At 41.8% G+C, this 12,306-nt stretch overlaps 1 protein-coding gene across 3 annotated transcripts in view; it reads right to left on the bottom strand.

Annotated features, from left to right (window-relative positions):
• Window positions 1-12,306, bottom strand: part of BTBD9 (BTB domain containing 9) — a 416,829-nt gene that overhangs the window by 89,925 nt on the left and 314,598 nt on the right. The window contains exon 9 of one of the 3 annotated variants that reach the window (XM_044250396.1): window positions 6,651-7,711. The exons of the other annotated variants lie outside the window; for them this stretch is intronic. Within the exon in view, the coding sequence (XP_044106331.1) occupies window positions 7,642-7,711 (70 nt within the window). The 3' untranslated portion in view covers window positions 6,651-7,641. Of the gene's footprint in view, window positions 1-6,650; window positions 7,712-12,306 lie in introns of those variants that run through there. 3 annotated transcript variants of the gene reach the window in all.

Genomic DNA, 12,306 nt, shown 5'->3' on the forward strand with positions numbered 1-12,306 from the left:
GAAGGCTAGTAATAAAAACAAATGTTGTCAAGGACTAGCCACAACATTTAATGAAAGTGTCTATAATTTACACCCTTAGGAAAGAGGATGGGTTGAACCAGAAGGTGTGATGCCTTCTCTCGTTTTCTTTTTAAGGCCATAGAAGGCTCTGTAAAGACCGTGCAACATGCTGGAATCTTCCCAGCTAGACTTTTAGTACCACCTGCATGTCACGTTCACGGTGGAGAGAAAAAGAGAAAGGAACTCAATTATACTTTGGTTTCTTCACCTCTTACATGGAGATAATGAAGCAGCAAGAGCTTCACAGCTACTGTTAAGACATGGCACGGAAAAAGACCATTAGCCATTTCTCAACATTAAACCGTATGGAAAATCTGAACAGTCTAGACTAGGGTATCATTTACAGTAAAAGAATAACATGGCAAAGCTGGTAATGTTCTAATCATTGAGGGACACGGTTTTGGATATCATAAGGCAAAAGGAAGAAAGAGGATCCTACTGTTAGGTCTTAAGGGAGGGGAAGGAAAGAAAACCCAGGGAGGAGTAAAAGCATACTCTGCATTTATCTAGGTAACCAATACCCCTTCTACCGAATCTAATACATTGCTAAAAGAGGCAATGCAGCAGAAAGACAAAAAGGATGCCTCAGCTGGACCTCAGCCCCTGAGTGTCCAGGAAAGTTGCACAAAGGAGTCCCCAAGGGCCACCAAGCAGCCTGTCATCATAATCGTTTTTCCTTGGAGAAGGATGCAAAATGGAGGTGGACAGATGGGAGAGGAAAGAAGGGGACATGGAAGGATTTTTCTTGATCTCAATGCTTCTGCTGGTTCAGAATGTTGCGATCAAGTGCCCGGGGGTGACCAGTTTACAAAGGGCTAAGTTTAAAAAAGAGAGAGAGATTGCATCAGGTGCTACCACAAGGCACCAAAAGCAACTTAACAAGGTGACAAAATTGAGTTCCTGGTCGGTGGGGGGGGGTGTCTCTCTGATTTAAGGGCACCCGAGGAATGGAGGTTTTCAAAGGCAGACTGCTGCACTGGATTAATTCAAGGGCTAATCTTAAATTGCGGTGACCCTTCACCAGTTTTCAGAAGAGCTTTATTCACCTCATACTCAAAAGATATACTTAAGCAATCTGATGTATTAAATGTGTAAAAATTCGGGGCAATTTGCTGAAAGCCCTATGCTTCCGTAAGCTCTCAGGAGAACAGCCACATTTCTGTGACCCTGTATGGGCTATGGGGGTGGGGGACTGGGGAGCAGTGTGGAAAGCATCTGCCGGAGTGAAACCACAGAAAGGGTAGGTTGATGCTTTCCTTTTATTTGCTCTTCCAAGGTGAATGATCTTGGTGTTAAAAATGATTGTTTAGAGAACTATTGGTGAAGCAGTATTTGTTTTAGAGGGTCTTTTTTTTTCTTCAAGTTTTTATTTTAATTCCAGTTACTTAATAAACAATGGCATATTAGTTTCAGGTGTACGATATCATGATTCAACACATCCATGTGTCACTGCTCTGTGCTCATCATGATAAGTGTGCTCCTCAATCCCCATCCCCTATAGCCCCCATCCCCCTACCCCCTCCCTTCTGGTAACCATCAGTTTGTTCAGAGTCTGTTCCTTGGTTTGCTTCTCTCTCTCTCTTTCCCATTGCTTGTTTGTTTGTTTCAGTCCACATATGAGTGATTTCATATGGTATTTGTCTTTCTCGGACTTGTTTTGCTTAGCATTGTATTCTCTAGCTCCATCCATGTCCCTGCAAATGGCAAGATGAAGTTCTTTCATATTCCACTGTATATATACACCACATCTTTATCCATTCATCAGTCGATGGTCACCGGGGCTGCATCCATATCTTGGCTATAGTAAATAGTGCTGCTATGAACATCAGGGTGCACGTATCCCTTTGATTTAGTGTTTTTGCATTCTTTGGGTAAACATCTAGTAGTGTAACTGCTGGATCCTAGGGTAGTTCCATTTTTAACTTTTTGAGGAACCACCATACTATTTTCCAGAGTGGCTGTGGCAGTTTGCATTCCCACCAACAGTGCACCAGTGTTCCTTTCTCTCCACATCCTCACCAACAGTTGTCTCTTGTGTTGTTGATTTTAGCCTTTCTGACAGATGGGAGGTGATATCTCATTGTAGTTTTTTTTTTTTTTTAAACTTAATGTATTCTTTTTTTTTTTTTTAAAGATTTTATTTATTTACGTGACAGACAGAGATTACAAGCAGGCAGAGAGGCAGGCAGAGAGAGGGGAGGAAGCAGGCTCCCCGCTGAGCAGAGAGCCCGATGTGGGGCTCGATCCCAGGACTCTGAGATCAGGACCTGAGCCGAAGGCAGCGGCTTAACCCACTGAGCCACCCAGGCGTCCCTCATTGTAGTTTTGATTTGCATTTCCCTCATGGTAAGTGATGATGAACATCTTTTCATGTGTCTGTTGGCCATCTGTGTGTCTTCTTTGGAGAATTGTCTATTCAGGTATTCTGTGCATTTTTAACTTTTTTTTTTTTTTGAGTTTTATAACTCAACACTGTATTTTTGCTTTTGTTTCCCTTGCCTCAGGGGACATATCTAGAAAAATGTTGCCATGGCCAATGTCTGAGAAATTACTGTTGCGCTCTCTTCTAGGATTTTTATAGTTTCAGGTCTCACAGTTAGGTCTTTGATCCATTTTGGATTTATTTTTGTGTATGATATAAGAAAGTGATTCAGTTTCTTTATTTTGCATGTTGCTCTCCACTCTTCTCAACATCATTTGAAGAGACTTTTCCCATTGCATATTCTTTCCTGCTTTGCTGAAGATTAATTGGCCATATAATTGTGGGCTTATTATTAGGTTTTCTATTCTGTTCTACTGATCTATGTTTCTATTTTTGTGCCAGTACCATACTGTTTTGATGACTACAGCTTTGTAATATAACTTGAAGTCCAGAATTGTGATGCCTCCAGCTTTGCTTTTCTTTTTCAAGACTGCTTTGGCTATTCAGGATCATTTGTGGTTTCATATAAATTTCAGAATTGTTTGTTCTAGTTCTGTGAAAAATGATGTTGGTATTTTGTTAGGGACCACATTAAATAAATAGTTTTGGGTAGTATAGTCATTTTAAAAATATTTGCTCTTCCAATCCATGAGCATGGAACGTGTTTCCATTTCTTTGTGTCATCTTAAATTTCTCTCATCACTGTTTTATAGTTTCCAGAGTACAGGTCTTTCACCTCTTTGGTTAGGTTTATTTTATTTCTAGGTATCCTACTATTTTGGGTGCAACTATAAATGGGACTGATTTCTAGGGTGCCTAGGTGGCTCAGTGGGTTAAAGCCTCTGCCTTCTGCTCAGGTCATGATCCAAGGGTCCTGGGATCAAGCCCCTCAACGGGCTCTCTGCTCAGCAGGGAGCCTGCTTTCTCCTCTCTCTCTGACTTCCTCTCCACCTACTTGAGATCTCTGTCTGTCAAATAAATAAATAAAATATTAAAAAAAAAAAAGATTCTCCCTCCCTCTGTCTCTCCACAATCCCCCACCCCCACTCTCTCTCTCGCAAATACATCATTAAAAAAATAATCATAAATAAAATTTTTAAAAATGGGACTGATTCCTTAATATCTCTTTCTGCTGCTTCATTACTGGTGTATAGAAATATAACAGATTTCTTTCTTTCTTTCTTTTTTAAGATTTTATTTTTTTTGACAGAGAGAGAGCACAAGTAGGCAGAGAGGCAGGCAGGAATGGGGGTAAGCAGGCTCCCTGCTGAGCAGAGCGCCCAATGCGGGACTCCATCCCAGGACCCCAAGTCGAAGGCTGAGGCCCAACCCACTGAGCCACCTAGGCACCCCTAGAAATGCAACAGATTTCTATACATTGATTTTGTTTCCTGAGACTTTACTGAATTGGTTTATCATTTCTATTAGTTTTTTGGTGGATCTTTTGGGCTTTCTATATATAGTATCATGTCATCTGCAAATAATGATATTTTTACCTCTTCCTTAATGATCTGGATGCCTTTCCTTCCTTTTTGTTGTCTGACTGCTATGGCTAGGACTTTCTAGTACTATGTTGAATAAAAGTGGTGAGAATGGACATCCTTGACTTATTCCTGACCTTAGAGGAAAAGCTCTCAGTTTTTCCCTACTGAGGATGATGTAAGCTGTGGGTTTTTCATAGATGCCTTTTATTATGTTGAGATGTGTTCCTTCTAAACCTGCTTTGTTGAGGGATTTTATAATGAATGGATGTTGTACTTTGTCAAATGCTTTTTCTGAATCTAGTGAAATGATCATATGGTTCTTATCCTTTATCTTACTGATGTGATGTATCATGTTGATTGATTTGTGAATATTGAACCACTCCTGCAACCCAGGAATAAATCCCACTTGATTGTGGTGAATGATTTTTTAAATGTATTGTTGGGTTCAGTTTGCTAGTATTTTACTAAGGATTTTTGCATTTATGTTTATCAGACATACTGGCCTGCAGTTCTCTTTCTCTCTCTTTTTTTTTCTTGAGGTGTCTTTATCCAGTATTGGTATTAGGATAATGCTGGTCTCGTAGAAAGAATTTGGAAGTTTTCCTTCCTTTCTTTTTTTGGAATAGCTTGTGAAGAATAGGTATTGACCTTCCTTGAATGTTTGGTAACTTCGCCTCTCAAGCCATCTAGTCCTGGATTTTTGTCTGTTAGAAGTTTTTTGATCACTGATTCAATTTCTTTGCTGGTTATCAGTCTGTTCAAATTTCCTATTTCTTCCTGTTTCAGTTTTGGCAGTTTAGACATTTCTAGGAATTTGTCCATTTCTTTGAGGTTGTCTAATTTGTTGGCATATAATTTCTCAGAACATTCTTTTCTAACTGTTTTTCTGTGGTGTTATTTTTCCTCTCTCATTTGTGGTTTTATTTATTTGAGTCCTCTCTTTTTTTCCTGACACATCTATGGAGGTTTATCAATTTTATCGATATTTTCAAAGAACCAGTTCCTGGTTTCATTGATGAGTTCTGGTTTTTGGGTTTTTTTTTTTTTTAGTTTCTACGTCATTTATTTCTGCTCTAATCTTTATTATTTCCTTTCCTCTGCTGGTTTTAAGCTTTGCTTTTTGTCCTTTTCCTAGCTCCTTTAGGTGTAAGGTTAGGTTGTTTATTTGAGATCTTTCTTGCTTCTTAAGCTTAGATCTGTATCGCTATGAACTTCCCTCTTAGAACCGCTTTTGCTGCATCCAAATTGGACGGTCATGTTTTCATTTTCTTTTGCTTCCATGTTCTTTTAAATTTCCTGGTTGATCCATTCATTGTTTAGGAGCACATTATTTAACCTCCATGTATTTGTGGTCATTCCAGATATTTTCTTGTGGTTGAGTTCTAATTTCAAAGTGTTTTGGTTGAAAAGGATGCCTGGTATGTTTCGATCACTTTGAATTTGAGACCTGATTTGTGACCTAGTATGTGATCTATTCTAGAGAATGTCCCACGTGTACCTGAAAAGAATGTGTATTCTGCGGTTTTAGAATGGAATGACCTGACTATATCTGTTAAATTTTTCTGGTCCCCTGGGTCATTCAGAGCCATTGTTTCCTTGTTGATTTTGTTTAGATGATCCGTCCATCGATATAAATGGGGTGTTAAAGTTCCCTACTATTATATTATTGATTAGTTCCTTCATGCTTGTTACCAACTGTATTATGTATTTCTGTGCTCCTATGTTGGTACATAAATATCTACAATTGTTGTGTCTTCTTGTTGGGTTGTTTCCTTTATTATTATGTACTGTCCTTCTTCATCTTTTTTTAGAGTCTTTGTTTTAAAATCTATTTTGTCTCATATAAGTAATTGCTAATCTGGTTTTCTTTTGACATCCATTTGCATGACAGATGTTTCTCCAAGACCTTACCTTTAATCTGTAGATGTCTTTAGGTCTAAAATGAATCTTCTGTATGTATGTATAAATAAATAAACAAACAAAATGAGTATCTCGTAGGCAGCACATAAGTGGGTCTTATTATTTAATCCATTCTGCCACCTATGTCTTTTGATTGTAGCATTTAGTCTATTTACATTCAAAGTAATTATTGATAGTTATTTATTGCCATTTTATTACTTGTCTTGTGATTGTTTCTGAAGATTTTTCTTACAAGTGTCTGATGTAAAAATTCTGGATAATTACTAAACCTATATTTATTTGTGAAATATTGAGCCAAATAGGGCTGATATCCTGTATAAAAATGTCTTCTTGATGGGTTAATCTTTGAAAACTAGAAAAATTTTTCTTTTCATGTACCCAGCTATATTTTATGATGACTAGTTGTCAAGTTCTCTAATCACTCAAGAGAGATAAATGGCTGACATGTGAGGTAAATCAAACACACACACGTACAGATTTTTTTGGCATTTAACCTTTCCTGCTTTTCCAAAGAATATCTGAATTCTGCTGCCCCTCCTGTATTTTTAACATGCAACTTAGTTGCCATAGCAATATTTTCTGGTCTCGAAATACCTCTAGGATGAAACTGACTGAGACATATTTACCAAGCCCCCAAACTCTGCTATCCATTTCCAGGCTCCAGGATTTCTGGTCCCCTAAGTTATCACCCAGCCTAGACTCCAGTGTCTACTGGGAACCATAGATACAATTTTTTATTCAACAATTTTTCTGGGAACCAGAGTTCTGAGGTCTGAGGGAGATAAGAGAAGACTTTAGTGCGAGGCAGACAGGCTGAGAGAGAAACAACACTTGGTAAATAAATCATGGATCAGGGAGACAAGGAAGAATTCTTTGGTTCAGGGCTGTGACAGACGATGCTCAACATGACTGATATGAAGCAAATTTTGTAAAATATCTTTCCAATTTTGACTAGAATTATAGGCAATCTTAATCCAAGCCAGAGGAGTCATATATTTAGTGTTTGTTGTATTCTTTAAACTATAAAAAAGGAAATTTCTTGCTCTCTAGGTTGCAAAGAAGGCTCTCGTGATGTAAATGGATGGACTGCTTGCCTGTGCAGCACTCAGACAGAATGAAATGGAAGCGGCGTGAAGTGCGTGAGGCGGGCACCCTTCCCTGTGCTAATGTGAGCGCTGAACTCCAGAGCTTAATCTCAGTCATTTGCTGGAGATGCCAAATCGTTAGCAGTTTCCTCACATACACTTAGATCAGACACAGTGAGCAAATATGATGTCCAATTTAGTTGATAGATAGAACTCCCTTTAGTTGCACTAACATACTATGTTGTCAGTTCAGTCAATGAGTGTTTATTGAGTGCTCACGGCACACAGTACTGTCCTGGGCACCTGGAAATCGCCGCAAGGACCCACGTCCGTCTCCATACTACAAAAGCACTGTCTTCAACCAGAGATTATCTGCGGTCCTGTGAGAGACTGAGGGCAGCACAGATACAGAGAATACTCAAACAATTACCAAACATCCTTTGTGTCATTAGCTTCGGTTCCTCTCCCCACTCTTATTGACCAAGCCTTCATTTGGAGCTATTAAATGGGGAACAAAATGGAATCGTTTGTGATTCCTCTCCTTCTTCTTTTCTGTGCTTATCCTTTGGGAGGGAAGTGGGTGAGCAATAGCCTGGCAGGGCGGTAAACAGTGGGAAGAAGGAAAAATAGCAGTCCGAAAGAGGTTCCCGTCATTTACAAACTGAGGAGATCATCTGGCGTTGGTTGTAGCCATGCAACAGTGAAAGGGCAGCTGAACCGGGCATGCGCTTGACAGCTCCCTGAGAAAGAAAAATACCCTGGGATGAAAATGGACCACAGTGGCACACCTGCTTTTTTTTTTTTTTTTTTTTTTTTTAAGATAAGCTAGCTATTGCTTCAGTTTCTCTATGTTTAAAAACTGCAAGACAGGGGTGCCTCGGTGGCTCAGTGGGTTAAGCCTCTGCCTTCAACTCGGGTCATGATCTCAGGGTCCTGGGATCAAGCCCCACATCGGACTCTCTGCTCAGCGGGGAGCCTGCTTCCCCATCTCTCTGCCTGCCTCTCTTGCCTACTTGTGATCTCTCTCTCTGTCAAATAAATAAATAAAATCTTAAAAAAAAAAAAAAAACAACTGCAAGACACATGGGTGCTTGGGTGGCTCAGTGGGTTAAAGCCTCTTCCTTCGGCTCGCGTCATGATCCCAGAGTTCTGGGATTGAGCCCCAAACCAGGCTCTCTGCTCAGCGGGGAGCCTGCTTCCTCCTCTCTCTCTGCATGCTTGTGATCTCTCTCTCTCTGTCAAATAAATAAATAAAATCTTAAAAAAAAAAAAACCTGCAAGACATAAACTGATTTGTGCTTCAGACATTCTGTGCCAGATTAACTTTTCTAAGTGATAAAACTGGTTTATTCCTACTGCAAAATAAAAAGGCTCAGCCCCATAGATTAAAGAGATTATGAAGGCCCACCAAGAACATACTTTGGGCTGAACCCACCCCATTTTGTCCTGACATAGATGTTCACGTAACACTTTTCAACTGAGGAACTCTGTTTTTGTGTCCATAACTCCTTAGTCCTCATAGCACCTGGAGAGACTGTGGGTTTATTTAATTGCATCTATGTGTGTGGTTTCATCTCCAGACAGCCTACTTACTTGCAATTAAGGTTTGTAGTTAAAGTAGTAGGAGAGTTTTACTTACAGTATTGTGCATATCAATTACAAAACAATCATTTTCAGGCTAATGTAAAAATTGTTAATTCAATTGACTATCCTATAATTAGGATTTTCGCAAAGTGCTGTCACTGATTAGCTGAAAAGGCCTGGGTGACAGGTCTGCGTAATACACAACATATGTGATTCTCATATCAGCCTGAAAACACTGAAAAAGATACCATGATTAGCAAGTAGAAAGATAATAAGTCTTAAATTAACCTGACAGAGGGACTATAAACTAAGACATTAGGTAGATTGGTTAGTTATTATGACTTTACCTTGGTCTTTTTATGTGGTCAGGCCTCTGAAGATTTCTTGTTATTTAAATCTTAATGTTTTAAAGTGGCACAAAGGGGCACCTGGGTGGCTCAGTGGGTTAAAGCTGCTGCCTTCAGCTCAGGTTATGATCCCAGGGCCTGGGATGGAGCCCCACATCGGGCTCCCTGCTCAGCGGGGAGTCTGCTCCCCCCACCCCACCCCCCCGGCTCTTTGCCTGCCTCTCTGGCTGCTTGTGATCTCCGTCTGTCAAAGAAATAAATATAATCTTTAAAGTGAGCTGAAACTTCCATTAAAAAAAAAAAGTGGCACAAAAATGATACAATTACAACTTAGTTACCCACTTGTAAGTTATATTCCAGACTCTGTCTCTCTTTTTTTCTCATATACACTGAATAACTTTGGCTGTGCCTGTAAACCTAGCAACAACAAAGCCACTCTTCTTTATTTCCCAGTCACACAGCCTGCTCTAGCTCTTGGGAGAGAGAAAGAAAAGAAAGAACTGGGGAGCAAGGTTCCTGTTAAGCTGCAAGGACTGGACGCCTCTGCAGTTTCTCTTCCAGGAGCTGGCGGGATGGATAAAGGCAGGTCAGGAGCAAAGAAGGCGTTTCTGAAGGCGTGGCGGCCTCCCCTGCCCTTCCCCTCCTCTCCTTAGCCAAGAAAACTGTCCTCTCGTGGTGCTGATGAAACACCAGGATGGATGTGTGGTGGTGGGCGGGATGATTCTGGAAGTTGGTGACTGAATACAGAAACTGCAACAAATCTCAGGGCTGTCGACTCTCCAAGTCACATCCCTCGCCTTGCTTCTTGCTCTCTGCCCCTCACCCAGCTCTAGCCATAGCCGCCTCTCACTGCTCCTGCCACCTGCCAGACATGCTCGCCCTTGAGGCCTCAGTACTCTGCCCCTGATGCTTATCCCCTAGGTCTCCAGATGGTTTGCTCTTCCCCTCCTTCAGGCTCTGCACTGGCCTTCCCTGACCACTGCCTCTAAAACTGCACTGTCTCTATGCCCTAGTCCCCCTCCTGGTTGGTACCACAGCCCTTTGAAGAATCTGACATGTTACAAACTGTTGTTTACTGTTTCTCTCCCCCTGACAAGAACATCAGCTCTGGGACAGCAAATGTTTGCTTTATTCAGTGCTCTATCCCTAGTGCTTAGAACAGGGCCTCTCACAGTAGAAGGCTCAAGAAATGTTTACTAATTGAATGAAAACAAATGAGTGGGGGGGGAGGGATGGTCAGGGGTCATGTTTCAAGGTCAGCCTCTCCAGGACACCACAGGGGGACGGGTACTGGACACCCATGGCCTGTGGTTAGGCACAAGCATTGTCTATCAAGTCAGAAGTTTCTGCTTGCCTACCCGGCTACAGGTAAAGGCTCAGGAAAGGAAGAAATGATTTCTTTGAATGAAAACAGACGCACAAAAGATATCTTTACCCACAAAACAATTATATCCTCCCTTAAGAAATTAGACTGCCGTGATCAAGACAATTCCCACCCGAGTTCTTTGCCTTCGTAGTCACCATCTACAAAAAAATCTGAATTTTTAAAGCCAGTGTACCATGTGATTGGGCTTTCCCAGAGGAAGAGTTTCCAGGATTGCCAGATCTCCTGCTTCTTAGATGGGGAAAGTGTTAGTCATTCAGCTCTGTAGCATTCTCCCTCTGGGTGTCAATTTAAAATCATTGAGCTTTTTCAGATACAGTGACTAGGAAAGCAAGTCAGTCATCACAAGCAATAGAAGCTGAGGGTCAAATGTCACCAACTAATCATCCTGTCATTGGTCAATTACCCATCCCCATGAAGAGGTGCCACTGATCTAGTTTCCTATCAATAAATGCCTGTCTGGGAACATCAGCAGCTGCTAACCATGGCCTGCCAGGGTATCCAGCATCGTCCACAGGCACCGATGGTTAAGAAATCCCTCTCTCTTTCTTCTTAATAATGTCACAGAAGAGGCAAATGCAGATCCTGACAACATAATGTTAGTTTCACAGAGACGTGTCTCTTTCAGTGCTCAGCCAGTTACACAGGACTTCAGTTGCATGGATTTTCTCACTGCAGAAACAATAGCTGGGCTTAAGGAAGTCTGGTGGCTGAGCTAGACAATTCTGCCTTTGCTGGTGCTCATGCTCATTACTGCCACTCCAAGTCCCGGAAAAAAAAAATAGTTTGGGGGAACCATTTTCATTCATAATTAAAGAAAGCCACATGGGCGCTGTTCTCTCTTGCTTTAAGCCTCAGTGACACCTGGAGTTAGATCGATCATCTCTGATTGTTTGGGTAGAATCAGAGGTCAAGGTGGCCTTGCCACACAAACAGCCTGTTTGTCCCACTTGGAGCTGTCACCCTGGCGGAGACCTCCTGTGTTCCTGCTGAATCTAAAATTCTAGCTCTCCTACTGTACCTGCTATAATTTCCCCTCTATCCTTGACAGACTACCTCATCTACACATTTGATCTGTCAAGGGATGCTTATTCTGAGTTGCCACAGGCTTTATATGTCAGGGGGGCTGGGAAGAGACAGCACGTAAACGATTATAATATGACAAATGCTCCAGTAGAACGTACATACAGAATGTATGGGGATTGTTGAAGAGGGAGGTCTGAATCAGCCCAGGAAATGATGGGAGGTTAGGGAAGCATTCCTGGAGGAACGGAGTCTTGAAGGGGGAGGAAGAGCCGGTAAAAAAGAGGTGATGGGGAGTTTGTGAGAGACACCAGCCACGAGAACAGTACGTTCCGAGAGTTGAAGGCACAGAGGTGAGAGAGGGATGGCATGTGCAAAACTGCGGGTAGCTGGACAGGATGAGACTGGCACATATGGGGGTGGATGGGGAAGCAAGAGACAAGGCTGTGTTGACAGAAGCACGCCAGATTGTTCTTAAATGCCTTCGTCTGAATTTTCTCCTGAAGGGGCATAACCACGTCAGATCTGGGGCGGGGAGATGGTTACAGGTGGGGAAGGAAGGGCCAGATGGAAATCTGGAAGACCAGGGGGAGAAGAAAAACCACAAGGGTACAACTGGGTTAACGGTACTGGAGATGGGAAGAGCGGAAGACTTTGTGAGATATTCAGGAGCCAGTACTGACAACTGGCTGAGGAGGGGAGGTGAGAGAGAGGAGTAAATTCGGGAAGTCTGTCGTGTTTTTGGCTCAGTCTACAGACAGATGGGTGGTGCCACTGAATGAGAGGGGGGAAATCTCAAGGTGATTTGAGCTGACGAAGGGGGGATAATGGGATTCCATGTCCAACATGTTGGTGTGAGATGCACATGTAACATTGCTGGGGGTAGGGCTGGAGTACCAGGTAAGCAGACAGAATACGGGCAACATTGGAAGAGAGTGGGAAGAGCTACTAAGCTGCTGGTTCGCTTCTGCCTTCATTGATGAGAAGACTGGTCTTC

Source organism: Neovison vison, chromosome 1 (assembly GCF_020171115.1).
Source record: "Neovison vison isolate M4711 chromosome 1, ASM_NN_V1, whole genome shotgun sequence".
Lineage (NCBI taxonomy): Eukaryota > Metazoa > Chordata > Mammalia > Carnivora > Mustelidae > Neogale > Neogale vison.